Genomic DNA, 15539 nt, shown 5'->3' with positions numbered 1-15539 from the left:
TCAGACTATAATAACTATATCGTGAGTTTACTATACACTTTAAAAAGTGTATAGTAAATTCTTTTTGTCAGACAAAAACTGGGGTGGCCTAGGAACCCCGGCCCCAGGTTATATCTACCACTGGCTGAAATGCTGCAATTATCAAGAATAATGTCACAAATTGCATCCATGATTTCGAGAACGGTTACTGGATGTAAAGCATAATTTGTTGAGAAACCGCCACGTTTGAACTAAGCCATCACTTCTTCACCATTGTATATAATGGAGGAAAGTCCCGTAGTATTTCACTGATTTTCTCATTAATTTACTTTGGTGACTATCCTTGGTGGAACAAAAATGTTATAATAGTTGTGATCTGGATGTTCGTAAAATTCGCTGTTTGGGCACACATAATCACTTCAGAGGCCTGAGAAAGCAATAAGAATTTCATTATTAATATGAAAATTTGTTTTGATTATTAATATGTAAATTTGTTGAAAATATGTTTTTGAAAATACAGTTTCATCTTTCTACCTAGTACCTACACTCCTTCTGGGTTGGATTACGAGATTTTCAGCAGCCCTCGTAAATTTTATATATATATATATATATATATATATATATATATATATATATATATATATAGATAGATAGATAGATAGATAGATAGAGAGATAGAGAGATAGATACGTAGCATATAGTACTAGACGAATTTGTTACTTGTAGCAAACGCGAAAGTAATTCAATTTAGGTTTCAAAAGTTGCATTGAAAAATATTACGTTGCATGTGCAGATGTTACTTATTTGTTAGTTACAAATTTTACTTGAAGTAAGTTTATCATATAGGCCTAATATAAAATCAACAACGAAATACACAATGTAAAGTAAGTCAAACATAATAAATGTCATTTTTGGTGTGGAAAATAGCCGCCCCCCCGAAAATGTATCTGCCCCTTCTTTGCCCCCCTAGGAATTTATAGCTGGCGTCGTCACTGGTTCGGAATGTTTTTTTTGTTTCTCCTGAAAAGTTGTGGTTTAACACATAGCGGTTCTTCGAGGCGCAGCGACGATTTACTGAGTCACTAAAGTGTACGTAATTAGAATGCTGCTGTATTATACATTTTAAGAAAGGAAAGAAGACATCTAACATCACAGAACACTCTGGAAAACTTCTTATAATTAAAGTAATAAAGATCTCTCTAGTGATGGATAAGACGCTTTCCATTTTTTGGAGTTATTCTCAAAGGAAAAACTGCGTCTTAACTTATAAACCAGTAAATAGAGTAGTTCATTTATTGTAAAAGAAAAACTAAGTAGTTGAATATTCAGACTTAACATCAATTGAAAAACGTACTAACCTTTTGATATTGTTCATCGGACATTCCGGAACGTTTATGGACTTCAGTAATGATGACTCCTGGATTCACTGCGTTCACCCTGACCCCTCTGTCTGCCAATTCCAGAGCCACTGTCCTAGTTAGCTGGTCTACAGCTGCTTTGCTCATGTTGTATGCTAAAACTCCAGGGAACTGTTTATAAACAAATACAGACAATTCATCAACTAAAACTGTAAGAAAATTGAAAAAGTTCTAACGGTACACACAATCCTTAGTTGAGATGCGTAAGAATCGAGACGTCTTGAATCTCGTCTCGAATCATCTCGAAAACGAGACGAGGTGAGACAAATATCAGTTTCGACTCTAATTTTTGAGTCGAGACAGCTCGTGCAAAATCTCGTCTCGTCTCAAATATCTCGAAAATCTTGACATTTTAAAAATTATTTCGAAAAAAGTATTCACTCTGAAACAACTATCTGCCTTGAAACCACTTACACTATTACTTTCACAGGGTTGAGAGAGAACACCTGAACTTAATAGTTCATCTTTCAAAACAAACTTTAATCTTCATTCCATTTCAATTAATTAAAATTAAAAATTGTGTCGCGGTACTTACTAGTAATTACTTCTAATATACTAATAATACTTTAGTTTCTACCAAGTTATCTAGTATGTATAAAAATAGTGATAAACTAGCGTACTTCATAAGTTCTCTATTGGCAGTCTGTAGTAATTTAAAATTGTTATAGGTATTATTGTCTTTTCGTACGCAATAGGCCTAAATAATAACTTCTTTGCTATTCCCCTCCCCAGCAATTTTGAGACTTCGATGTACTGCAGCGACTTATGGCAAAGATTAATTTACGTATACTGTAATGTTTGATGTATATGACATATTATGACATACATATAAGAATATTTTACGTAGTATGCTTCAATAAATACTGTAAGATTATATGCTCTCCTTACAATACTCTAGTACAGCGTTTCCCAATCCTTCTGATATCGCGAACCCCTGTAGCAACTGCTAATTCTCCCCGATTCCCCCGAAATCAAACATGATTTTTTTTTTTTTTTTTTTTTTTAGAATTTATTTTACAAACCATAAAAGTCAAATGATAATTTACAATTTTACATTAAATGATAGTGCCATAGTGTTGTAAATGGAGATATCAGAAAAAATACAATGATTTATGTTAGGTTTTCAACACTTCTCTAATGTGAAGGGTGATGCTGTTTTTCAGGCGTCAAATTCCATATGTCTGGATCAAAACTGGATAATTTCAAACGTACATGGAATCACGTTAAGTACCGTATGTTCCTAAGCTTGTTTTTCATATGTACAGGATCCGTGCCGTAACTAGCGTATGTTTGTTTTTAACTGGCACGCTTCCTGCCTAAAGAATGGATCTGTCTACAATGCATTGTTGACACGCCACGGTTAAGGTGAGAGTTACAATACGCTAGGAAATACAGTTAAACGCCACACCACTCACAAATCACTGTAACATATTTTGTTCGTGTGTGGCAACTAAGCACTTCAAATACCCGCTAAATAGCAATGACCTCATTTGATAGGCTGGTTGATAACTAACGTCACCTACACGACAAAGCCAATAAGACGGCTATTGGATTAAAACGTTCACGTGAGTGCTAGCAGAAAATACTTTAAAGGCCAACCAAGTACACTGGCGGGAAGTGTGCCAAGATAAAACAAAGGTACTTTAGGAAGGGCAGTGAATCATTAATCCCTGCCGTAAGGGCTCCAAGAAACACATTTGCACTTAGAGTAATTTCTGCTTTGAGAACTGAATAAAGGATAATACATTGAAGAATTTAGTGCTATAACCTGAATCAATTGTCATGGATGCCATAGTCCTCTCTATTTCTAAGCCAGAGAAAAAATTACCCCGATGGCGACAAAATCGTCTTTCAGGGCAGATATTCTTTCCTAATTTAATACAAATTTCTGATATTACTTTTTCCTCTTTCTTCTATATTCTTTAGTAAATTTAATTTCCTTTCTTTCTGCATTTCGCTCAATACCCTTGAACTCATCCTTGACTATCGCAAATCTTTTGCCACTTTTGCTTAATTCATTTTCGTTTTTAAACTGTAAAATATTCACAGATCCTTCTTTAACTAACTGGTTCATTTTAGCGTTGCTATCCAGATAATTTGAACTAGAGAAACACATCACTTAACAAAGCAACGTTAATTTTACAGTGACAGTTGCGCCAACTATCTCAACATATGGGCTTCATCAGACACTGTCTGAGGCAGGATATACTTCTTGAAAGATTTTCAAGAATAAATGTTTTGAAGTGTACCCTGTAGTCGTCTGCTTGTAGATGTTCTACATGGAATTCGTCTCTGCAGATCTTCCTTTCGATGGCTTTTATTAGGCCGTGCTCATTAAAGAAAACATTTTGAATGGTTACTGTCGCAACATTCGAAAAGGTCTCCGTATCTGGCTGGATTGCATCTTCTTCCCTCTTTACTGGTCGTCTTGTTGGCGTCTTCTCGCGCGGTCTGGTCATGGCTCTGAAAACGGCCGCTCCTCTACTTACGAGTTCTTCTATAATGAGTTAAGCAGGGTTAGGTTTCTCTAACTTCTGTGACTGTCGTTTTCGTTATACATAGGTATAGGCGGTCAGGGCGGCGGTGGTACAGTTGCTCCCGTGTCATCATGTGACTTGTAGGTGGTTTTGGTGGTTCGTTGTCTGCTTCTTGTAGTAACCCAACATGAGGTGTAGTACTCTATCGTAAAATACATGTAGTTGTTGTTTACAAACAGGAACATGTGTAACGTTTATAAACAGAAGCACGTGGTACATCACAATATTGTGTGTTAAGAATTGCTTCTTTCATCATTTTAACGGCAAATAACTATTACACCCTATACGTATAATTATTCCCTTTATACGCAGTATGCACACAGCGGTATTATATCGTAATGTCCCACGTAATGTAGTAAATAAACAATTCTACACGCCAGTGTTTACAAACACCACCACGTGGTTTGGCAAGAGGATTCCACACCTGATGGATTTACAATCACTGCAGACGACAGGCTTCTGGCCCCTCCCACGGAGCAGAAGACGACCACGGAGCGGCAGCGCCACCGCCACCCAAGGAACCCTATAAATTGGCTGGACGACGGCAATTCTGTACCAGTTTTCTGGTGACTCTCCTACTGTTTGCCACGGAACACTAGGAGTAACCTAACCCCAGGCCTCTAGTCTGCTACGGGACTACGTCTATCCTATCTCCTGGCTTAGCCTGCTACGGGACTCTGGGAATCCTAACCACAGCCGCTAAGTCTGCTACGGGGCTCTGTTGGCCACTTAACCCTCCTCTGCTTGCTACGGAGCAATGGGTCCCTATCTCCCCTCTGCTTAGCCTGCTACGGGGCTCTGTAGAGATCCTCTCTGCGATCTTACGGTGAAAGACTATCTGTAATAACTTAGTATACTAGAGAGATTATTTGTACAGTATTTTGTAAAAATGCTTTTATAGTGAAACTTTTACAATAAAAGCCGGCAGTGGGAGTCGATTCTGGACACTAGTTTTATTAACGCTCTACCTATACCTATATGGGTGGAGGCGCCGGGTACCGATCCCTGTACCTCTCGCAAGCCAAGTTTTACAATATACAGAAATAATTAAGCAATTGAAGTATTTAATTGCAAAATATATAAATTTTGGTGTGCCGCATAAATGTTCTAGACGCAGTTTATTTTATACATGTAACACGATCTGAGCTGTATAATTGGAATTACTAAACTCTGGTATGTATCCGGACAAACTGCAGTACAATTTTATTGTTGTTTGCACTTTTCTTTGGAATATTTGGAGAAAGCATAGAATATTTAGAAAATCTTTCCTGGAGACAGTTGTTTGTAGTACATCTATGCCTGATGCGAAGATGGGACAGCAACGAAATTCAAAAACGAGAAATTTACAAATAGCAAATAAATAATAGATAATCCGCTATTAAATTATACTATAATATTATTCATATATTCGAAATAAGCTTTGAAATGAAATTTGGTTTTGGATAAGACCTAAAATAATACTATTTTACACTTTAACTTTAAATGCAATATTAACTCTAGTCAAATTATAACAAATATAAAAAGAAAAAGACAGAAATAATCCTATCACTGTTGGTATGATAAATCATTACGATGCTTATATCCAAGTGTGAACTTTTCACAAATCAAAGTCAAAAACTTCTCTTAAAAGTACCCAGCATTTGGGTTTTGAATCTTGAACGAATAATACTGGCAGGAAACACTCGAACTTAGTACAACGCGATTATTGCCTTCATACAAAACAATAAAATATACCTACCATCTAAGAGGGGAAAAATTAAAATGTTAATCAGTCTATCATCAACAAAACTAATATCAAAGTTCCCAAATAGAATATACCGTAATCAACTCCATTTTACTAATCAAATCACTCAGACTTAGGTTTTTAAAAAGTGGCTACTATAATGGCCGTAAGTAACAAAGATTTAGTCTACACTTCAAGAAGCACTACGAAATAGAGACCATGAAGAGAGGATATTGTTCGGGAGTTCCTGATTACAATGTGATGTGAAAGACAGTGTATGTGAAATGTGTGTGTGGTTAATAATTTTTTTTTTACCTGACTTGTGATAATTTTTCTCCTTTAATCATAACATAATTCATATAACAATTAATATTAATACAATTATTTAAAAGAACGATAGTCAATTAAAATACAACAAATTTTATTATCAAGGAAAGAGATGAAACTTCTAGAAAACTAACAAATTTGAAAATACTACGAACAAGGACTATGAAGATCTTATCAACCTTTTAACATTATTTATTGAAAACAGTTATAACTTGAGAAAACAATAATCAACTTCTAACGTATGAATATTTATACGTTGATAAAAGTTGAAAAAAAAACACACAAACACAATGACGTAACTAGGCTTGTTGTCGCCCGGGGCAAGAACTCGCCTTAGCGCCCCTTCCCCTCCATGACCAACCAAACCAAAACGTTCCCCGACTACACCTGATATTAGCATCACACTAAATCTCCGATTTCATTTTTTCTTCAAGCGGTAAAGCTTGATTTCAAAATTGCATAATTTAATTTTATAGTATAAGACAAAACATCAAACTAACTAGTATTTGATTGCCAAATAATCTGAGAGTAGCCTGCTTGATATATTCTTATAATCTTATCATAATAACTGTAAATCACAATGTATTTGGAATTATATCGGGATCATATGTGTAGAATGAACCAACCGTCTGTTGCTTTAGAATAAAATATTATTTATGACAAACAGTCAATCTGTTGTCTCGAGTATTATACTCGGACATTTTACAAATCTCTTCAATCGATGAAGTTAAATGAAACACAAAAAGCTGGAACTAAAATTTAGCTTTCCAGGATGTTTTGCCTGTAAAGGCTTTTACAATGTTCTCAAAAGATAGCTTTGAAGCTAACTTATTCTCTACGTATATGCTACTAAGGTTGGTGAGTCGTTGTTGTCCTGTAAATTTTCTAAGGTAATTTCTTTATGATCTTTAGTTTGCTAAAATTTCTTTTCTTGCTTATAGTGAAAATAAATATTTTCCCAGTTTTGCGCCCCCCAATCCCGCGCCCCGATCACAAGCCCCGTTTGCCTCCCCAGTTACATCGCTGCACAAACATTATTTACAAATGGCGGTCAGGGCCACTAATTTATATAATGTTTTTCGTGATACATTTTATGAAAATACTAATAGGACATATGCAAACCTATGAAACATTAAAACAAATTATGAACAATAACAAGCTAAAGATCATATATCCCGCTAGGTATAAAACCAATTTATAATTTAATACAGTGATTCACTTGAGCTGATGACTTGAAATTAATTACTTCCATGTCTTCCTTTTTTAATTAAGCTGTTAACTCAAAACTTGAATATTGTTCAGGTGAGTGTCTAAGCTCAATACAGCCATGTATTTATGTAAGATGAGTACAAAAATTACACATGTATCTCGAAATAATAGTAATAATAGTTATACTTACAGCCCTCAATCCTGTAACACTTGAAACATTAACAATATTTCCTTTCGATTTAATCAAATGAGGTATAGCCAACTTAGTGATGATGAAAAGAGATCTTGCATTGATGTTCATTTGTTTATCATAATCCTCAATGCTTAACTGCTCTATTCCACCGCCAACTAAACATCCTGCAGAGTTCACCTGTATAGAAACAAATATTAATGTTAAATGCACGAATGCCAGATTAATACAGCTTAAATTCATTTAGGCCTGTGAAACATAAGCTACAAGCAAACAATGTTGTTAATTCACTAGTTTTCCCAGCAAATCAGTGGTTTTGAAAGTTTGTTTATGGGGAAATTTTTAGTGAATGGCTAGTGAGAAAATCTAGTGGCTAATACTTTTGGTGGAAGTCTACTGGAGGTATGTCTAGCAGAAGGGACAGTAGTCGAAGTGAGACAGTATGTGGTGGTATGCCATGCCGCCTCTGGTTTTTCAGTGATCAAGACATACCGTCACTGGAAAGTAGATGCTAAATACCTTTAATAAATCCATTTTTATACACTGTAATTGACGAATAGCTTTGCACGTAAAAAGATTTTATTTCTTATGTAGAAGTAATTTCTAAGTTGACAACATCGAAATTTTTATCTGTTTTTTCCTACCTTTTGTTTTTAAAATGAGGTGTCTTCAAAGAAGTTTACCTGGTTTATGTTTTGATGTGCCATATTGAATTGTTTCTTTCTTATGTATGCGTGTGTCTTCTTATCTTAATGCATATAAATGTCGTGTTTCGAGGATGGGCGGATTTGTCCTGTGGAGGCAGATCTTCCCGGGGTTTTGGAATACTCCTCAGTCGAGTGAGGGTTCCGAGAGTTTTCCCGCAGGAAATTGTTAGTATAAAAACTCGTTTTTTGAGCATTTTCGCGTATAATTCTCTATAATACAACATAAGGGGATATATATATATATATATATATTTTTTTTTCAGGAAGTTGTTGGCAGAGGATCAAAGTCTCGGCATGTTCCCCTCCCTCTTGTAATTACAGAGAAGCTCTCCTATGGTTTTCAATCATTATGTGAATAGAAATGCAATCTTTTAGGCATCATACCTCACTGTATTTCAACATGTAGATAGCCTGTATGTCGAGTCAAAATCGTAATAAAATATACCGCCTCTGCTTTTTTTTTTTTTTCACTTCGAATACTGAGAAAGGGTCCAGAAGTACGTAAAAAATTACAAAATTTACAGCAGAAATGGGTCGATGCAAGTACTTACACCTAACATATGCTAACTAAACCTAACCTAAACTAAACTAACCTAACCTAATATTATAATATGCAGTGGTCGAAGTGAGACAGTATGCGGTGGTATGCCATACCGTCTCTGGTTTTTCTGTAATGAGGACATACCGTCTCTGATTTTTCAGTGATTCAAGACAATATCTAAATAACCGGTATGTTGAGTCAAAATCATAATAAAACATACCGTCTCTGCTTTTTTTCAACTTCGAACACTGATAATATGTCATAGACGTCTGAGCGTCGTTAAACGTCGGCGCCTCCACCATTTAATATTTGATTGCGTTGTCAGGGCGCCCGACGTTGTGAAAGAGCCGGCACCCCAAGTTAAAATATAGGACTTCGGGGAAAATAGTGTAAGAAATTCACTATTTGAGAGGCTACAACTTAATATAAGGTGGGAGTTCACTTAGAACTACTATGGTTCGGGATCTTCCACCAGCCTACCAATTCAGCCATGGTTATCCAGCCTACCAATTCAGCCACCAGCCTACCATGGTTATCAGCCATGTCGCAGTCTCTGTTGTCCCATAATCTTAGAACTAAGGTCCAGGAATCGCTACCGGAGGTACGTCGCATATATATTCGCACTCCTATTCCTTACTCATATTCCTATGACTTTCCTTTCCTCTATTGACTCTTAATTTCAATATCTCGTCAAGATATTTATCCACTACATTAAGATATGTTTCTCTACCACACAATTATATTCAGATTAGGAGATGTTACTGATTTAGGTTTGCTTGGAATTACTTCGGACACCAAATTCTGATATTAAAAGTTTATTATAAGTTTTCTAAAGTCCTTTACATAAAGTTTAAAACGCTGAATAAAAAGATTAAACATTTTAAATTTCAATAGCTTACTCAAATTCTTGTTAAAGTTGGATAAATTTGCGTTATTAAAACAGCGTTATATCTTCTACAACAGTACCTAATACAATTGAGAATTAAGTTCATGAACACTTTGTCTCGTTATGAACTAAGTTTAGATTACTAAGAAATAAATGATAATGGCAAACGAAATCAAACTAGTATAAAAATCAAGAGATAAAAATTTTAAAGTTCCGAATAGGAATGGTGTAGTGGTAGTACATTCATCTTGCTTAAAATTTCACAAATCGAAGTTACTTTGTATCAATGCAACTAAGCCGAGAATTAGCCTCGCCCTGTTGGCGGCTCTGGCTCGATGCATTGTCGGCATTTGCTCCAGATGCTAAGTCCATAGGCCTATGCTTACGGCCTGTCGTTGCTTGCGAATGTTCATCGGAGCTTGACAATACTACTTGGCGAAAGATAAAACTATGCACCGACCGAGGGTTTCGACGAAGCGTCTATCCTGTCTGCTACCGCTAGTAAGAAATTACATCTTTCTTACCACAGGAGCGATCGTCTCGACGTGAAGTACTGCACAGAAATCGTAGCCAGACTAAACGTTAGGTATGGTTCTTGATTTGACTCGTCACCTCGGTTTTCCTGTGGGTAGGTGTTGTTTTGCTACCCACATACTTCCTATTTCCTTTTGGGGGGAGTACCTTGAGATGACGACATACGGTGCAATTTCTCTGTTTTTTCTTGTGAATTCAGAATCCATCGGAAATATTCCCGACCTTGGAGTTGTATTCGATTTCGGCTGTTTTCTTGAATAACATTATGAATTTTTGTGTAATAGTTTAAACTAGTGCTGTTGGATTTTTGTGACATTTGCGGTTTTCGGTTTTTGAGAAAACCGGTTTTCTGAAAACCGAAAACCGCACATGCGGTTTTCAAAACCGAAACCGCAAAAGCGGTTTTTAAAACCAAAACCGCAACAGCGGTTTTTAAAACCGAAACCGCAACAGCGGTTTTTAAAACCGAAACCGCAATAGCGGTTTTTAAAACCGAAACCGCAAAAGCTCTTTTCGAAAGCGAAAGCCGCCCGAAACCGTGTTTGCGGTTTTATAAAAGAAACCTTGTTTGTCCTTTTCAAAGCAGAAACAATGTTTGATGTTTTTAATTATACCTTTTAACAATTGTGAAAGGATTTATCGATCGAGACAATTGTATTGATTTATGTCTGTGTTTTAACTTTTTTTATTTGTTCCAAGACTATTATGGTAATATATGCAGCACTGTGCGAAAGGGATAGTTCGATGGTTGTACAAGTCACAGCTAAATTAGTGTTGCAATATTTTAAAACCAGAAAAGTGGAGAGTTCTAAACCGTAAGTACTGGGGATCCTTCGCACTTTTTTTGTTTTTGTTTTTGTTTTTTAGTTACTTCTTTGATGACACTACCAATGCAACCCTACTTTTCGGCTGCAGGGAAGCAAACTGGACCCCACCTGATTTTCATATATTTTGTAAATTAGACCACGAGGAACACGAATCTGAAGGAATTTTGACATTTCGAATGTCGGAACTCGAGATATTCGAACATAAAATGACCATGGAAAGAAGAAAGAAGAAGTGAGTAGAAGATGGGAAAGATTCGTTACTTGATATTAGTGCTGTCAAATTTTTGTGACTTTTGCAGTTTTCGGTTTTGAGCAAATGCGGTTTTCAAAACCGAAACCGCAAATGCGGTTTTGAAAACCGAAACCGCAAAAGCGGTTTTGAAAACCGACATTTCGGTTTTATGAAATTTCACTTTTTTCAAAAACCGGTTTTCGGTTTTTTCAAAAACCGATTTCGACAGCACTAGTTTAAACACATTATCATTTTATTCTTGATTCTTCAATTAGCTAATTTTAAGTTAACTAATTATTAAAAGATCCAAGGATAATTCCTTATGATTAAGAATTTATTATTTCAGGCATTCCTGGCATCTTCTTCTATCTTCTATTGTTCACTTTCTTCAACTCATTGTTTCGCAAAGGGAGAGGGAGATATATGCAAATCCTGATATCAACTCCAGACACTGGGCTACACTATAGCAGTCACTGTTGCGTCTTCTAAGTCGTTTCCTCGATGTATTCCATTTCTGTTTCGGCTAATGGCGGAATATCCATCTGTGGTTGGAGTCCACCTGTTAGTGTCAGTTGTAAATACACTTCGATTGATTTTGCTGTTAGACTTGGTATCTTCCCTGGCTTGTTGTCCTGCATCTGATAAACAATACCAACAAGCTAAGCAGCCGGTGGTAAGATCCACTATATCAACTGGGCATCCACTATCGCTGCATACGCTCGGTATACACAGGTAGCTGGTCATGTGTGGTCACAAGTTTCCAGATGGTTCACAGTTCCACTAGATTTCACACGTTTTCACAGTACGGAGTGCTATAATGCAGTGTCCATAATTTCTGTTTTCTCTCTGACTCTCTCACTGATCTTCAGCAATGGTCTGGTTTCTTCTTCCTTGGATGTCGGATAAAACAGAGTTTTGCAACCATACTGTAGCAACTTAGCGATTTGTGCTTTAATAAGAATTTATGAATAGGAATTTTCAGTCCCCTTGTACACTTTTATCACGGAACAATTAACAGAAATAAGTGAAATTCTATCATTTTTTGGAAAATTATGCTGGACCCCTATACTAACATAATCTAACATGAACTAATCTAATATAACCTAAACTGATCTAAACTAACCTAATATGAACAGCAATAACCGAAATTGTAGCATTTTTTTTTTAAAGGCTGGACCTCTTCTGCTAAACATAGGCCGGCTACTGGATTTCTAATATTAAACTAATCGCTTATTACACTGATATTCATCAATTTAATGCAAAATACCTAAAAAAAAGTGTAACTTGCCAGATTAATATGGTGTTGGATCACCTTTCACCCCTTGAAAAGCTCTGAGGCGACGACAATGGAGGCTTAAAGGTCGTGTAGTACATCACTCAGTTCCACTAGATGTGAAGGGGGCGGAAATCTTCGCCAGATTCATGTCTCTAAAACGGACCATAGATGTTCAATTACGTTCAGGTTCCGTGAATTGGATGGACCAAATGTTGTTTTCTCATCTAGATGTTCCTTAAACCACGCCCACAACAGCTCCAGCTGTGTAAATGAGTGCATTATCATCCTGAAGTATGCCACCAACGTCTGGATCATAGGATGCTGGTGTGGTTCATTAAAGTGGCGAAATAATGATGGACAATGACCCAGGGCCGTACCGTGGGGGCGAGCGGGGCGACGGCCCCAGTCGCCGAAGTAAGGGGCAGAAAAATTCGGGAGAAAAAAGAAAAAAGAGGTAAAATTGCTTGGGATATATGCATGGGGGCGCCATCGTATACTCTCGCCCCGAAAACTGATTTTCCACGGCACGGCTCTGCAATAATCCGTCCATTAGCGTCAGCACATGATCCACTGGAACCCAGGATATTGCAGCCCACAGCATCACAGTGTCACCGCCATGTTTCACGATTGTGCGGAGACATTGTGGATCATATGCTTCTTTGGGCATCCGTCATAAATAAACATGGCCCGTGCTTCGAAATAAAGTGAAAAATGACTCAGTCGATTATTTCGCACGTTTCCAGTCCTTAGCGGTCCGTGTTGCATTTTCGTGGCGCCGTTAGCGTTGTGGAAAAGCGTTATGGTCCTTCACCAGCGGTTTCGCACGTGCAACTCGACTCCGTATATATAACTCACGGCATACTGTGATTGTCGACAGAGGCTGTGGTAGATCCTGCACGAGTTCCTCCCTCATTTCCACCGCAGTCGCACGACGGTTATGAGTGACAATCCGTTTTAATGATACGCGGGACATTTCACTGAGGGTTTTCTTCCGACCACTATTCCTCTTCAGTGATGTAGTTTTGCCGTCAGTTTTATAGGCTGTCACTACCTTGGACACTGTCCCCCACCACGAACCTAACACTCTTGCCACGTTCATCACGTTCGCACCACTAACAAGCGCCAACAATTTACTCCCTTTGGATATGACAGAGGACGCCCATTTTACACTATTACGATTGCTCCCTTCACTGTACACCACCATTCTATTGCTCCCCATGTACGGCTGAGTTTGCCGTAACACATTAATACCACCAGCCTGGAGCTGCGTTCGCCGCCTGGTCGTCGTTAAACCAAACATGTCATGGGTTTCTATTAAATTGTTAAGTATTTGTACGTGACAAAACGCCAATCCCTTCCCAATCAAATAGAACTCACTTTGATGCAACGATTTTTGTCATATTATTCTTTAAAAAACTGTAAGCGAACAGCATCAGATACACACCATAATTGCTACGCCAACCACAAAAACTCACATATCCAGTACTATAGTGATGTTCAAAATCCCGACTATCTTCCTCATTTTCAAATTTTCTTATATCTGAACGTCTACGCACGGAAAGTTTAGAAATTAGACTTGAAATAAGCATCTTTAATTACTAATGAAAATTCATAATTGTTTCATTTACTTTTACTTACGGGTCCATAACAGAACAGAATTTTTGGGAAATTTTTGGTCATATTATGATTCTTTTGACAAGATTGTTAAAAAAAATATACTCCATGTAGATAAAATGTTAATGTAGTAGCTTACCAAAACATCGAGATTCCCAAAATACTTCACTGTTTCATTAATTGCTTTCTCACATGCTTCAACTTCACATAAATCACCTTCAACGCAGATTATCTATAAAAGAACAAATCTTGTTTAATAATAATAATAATAATAATAATAATAATAATAATAATAATAATAATAATAATAATAATAATAATAATAATAATAATAATAATAATAATAATAAATAAGTTTTCTTTGCTTTTATATACAGAGTCTGTCCTGAAAGTAAAAGAATTTCGTATTCTTCAAACTTGGGCATCAACAAGGTGATTTTCCTACTGTTTATAAGCGTCTCAAAAGACTTTTTTTTTTTTTCGGAATATCGTTGAGCACCCTCGTTGCGGTACTTTGAATGTCTTCCACGGTGTCGTATCGGTGTCATTTTAACGAGCTTTTCATTTTCAGAAACAGGAAGAAGTCATATGGATATAGGTCGGGGTTGTATAGTGATGACTGAGGAAATGTGGTTATGACTTTTCCGGTAAAAAAACGGATTTGCACACTTTACGCATTTGCTGATGTTCAGTTACAATTTCATAAACTTGAGTTTTCGGAATCCGTAATTTTTCTGGAATCATATGAACACTTAAACGCCGATCAATGTTTAATAAAGCGCGCGCACACAACTAACATTAATGTCCGTAACTATCATCGAAGGGCGTCCGAACCGTTTCTTGTCGTGGGCGTCTTGTCGGCAGTCTGTCAAGGTTTTGTGTCATTTGAACACTCGCGATTTGCACAATGCATCATTGCCGTATGCTGTCTTGATCATTTCGAACGTCTCACAAGGGAACATCTTATATTGATAGTAGCATTGCCCAATCAAACAATGCGCAGTCGATAGAGGAGTGAACGAAAGTGAGAAATCCAAAGTTTTACGGGCCGACACCCAGAAACACGGGAGATACAGAGGAAAGAAGGATATAGAATCATGTGAAGATAGCAATGCAAAATATACACTGACGCAGAACGAACTTCAAAATCATTGAAGTAATCAAAATGACATTTACATAACAACATAGTAAGCAAACATTGTGCCCACAGACATGCTCAATAACATCATATGTAATGCAGTGTTGCTAACTGAGTACAAAATGAAGTTTTGTTAAATGTCACGGAACACAAATTGTAACTAGAAAATCTAATTATGAGTAAAACCATACCTATGAAGTCTTGATGTACATTGTTGCCAACGTTTGGGGATAGGCCTATATGAATTATTATGGTGCCTTCCATTTCAATTCAGGCAGAACATGTACCATCACCATCTCAGATATTATTGAAACTTTTTTTTATAGCAACTAGACATGTTTTTAAGAGACCCATATTTTTTGTTTTGTCGAAAAAAATTTTCCCACCAAGTAATGGGCCAT

At 36.8% G+C, this 15539-nt stretch overlaps 1 protein-coding gene across 3 annotated transcripts in view; it reads right to left on the bottom strand.

The window, feature by feature from the left end:
* The window catches only part of LOC145692741 (putative oxidoreductase TM_0325), a 108458-nt gene that overhangs the window by 5301 nt on the left and 87618 nt on the right, over positions 1-15539 (bottom strand). For all 3 annotated transcript variants that reach the window (XM_081768175.1, XM_081768174.1, XM_081768176.1), the window contains exons 4-6: positions 14140-14232; positions 7384-7563; positions 1338-1508 (exon numbers count right to left, since the gene is read on the bottom strand). In XM_081768175.1, coding sequence (XP_081624301.1) covers positions 1338-1508; positions 7384-7563; positions 14140-14232 — 444 coding nt within the window. The remainder of the gene's footprint in view (positions 1-1337; positions 1509-7383; positions 7564-14139; positions 14233-15539) is intronic.

This window comes from Thermobia domestica, chromosome 8 (assembly GCF_964235325.1).
Source record: "Thermobia domestica chromosome 8, izTheDome1.hap1.1, whole genome shotgun sequence".
In the NCBI taxonomy this organism is placed as follows: Eukaryota; Metazoa; Arthropoda; class Insecta; order Zygentoma; family Lepismatidae; genus Thermobia; species Thermobia domestica.
This window is presented reverse-complemented; position numbering and strand designations above follow the sequence as displayed.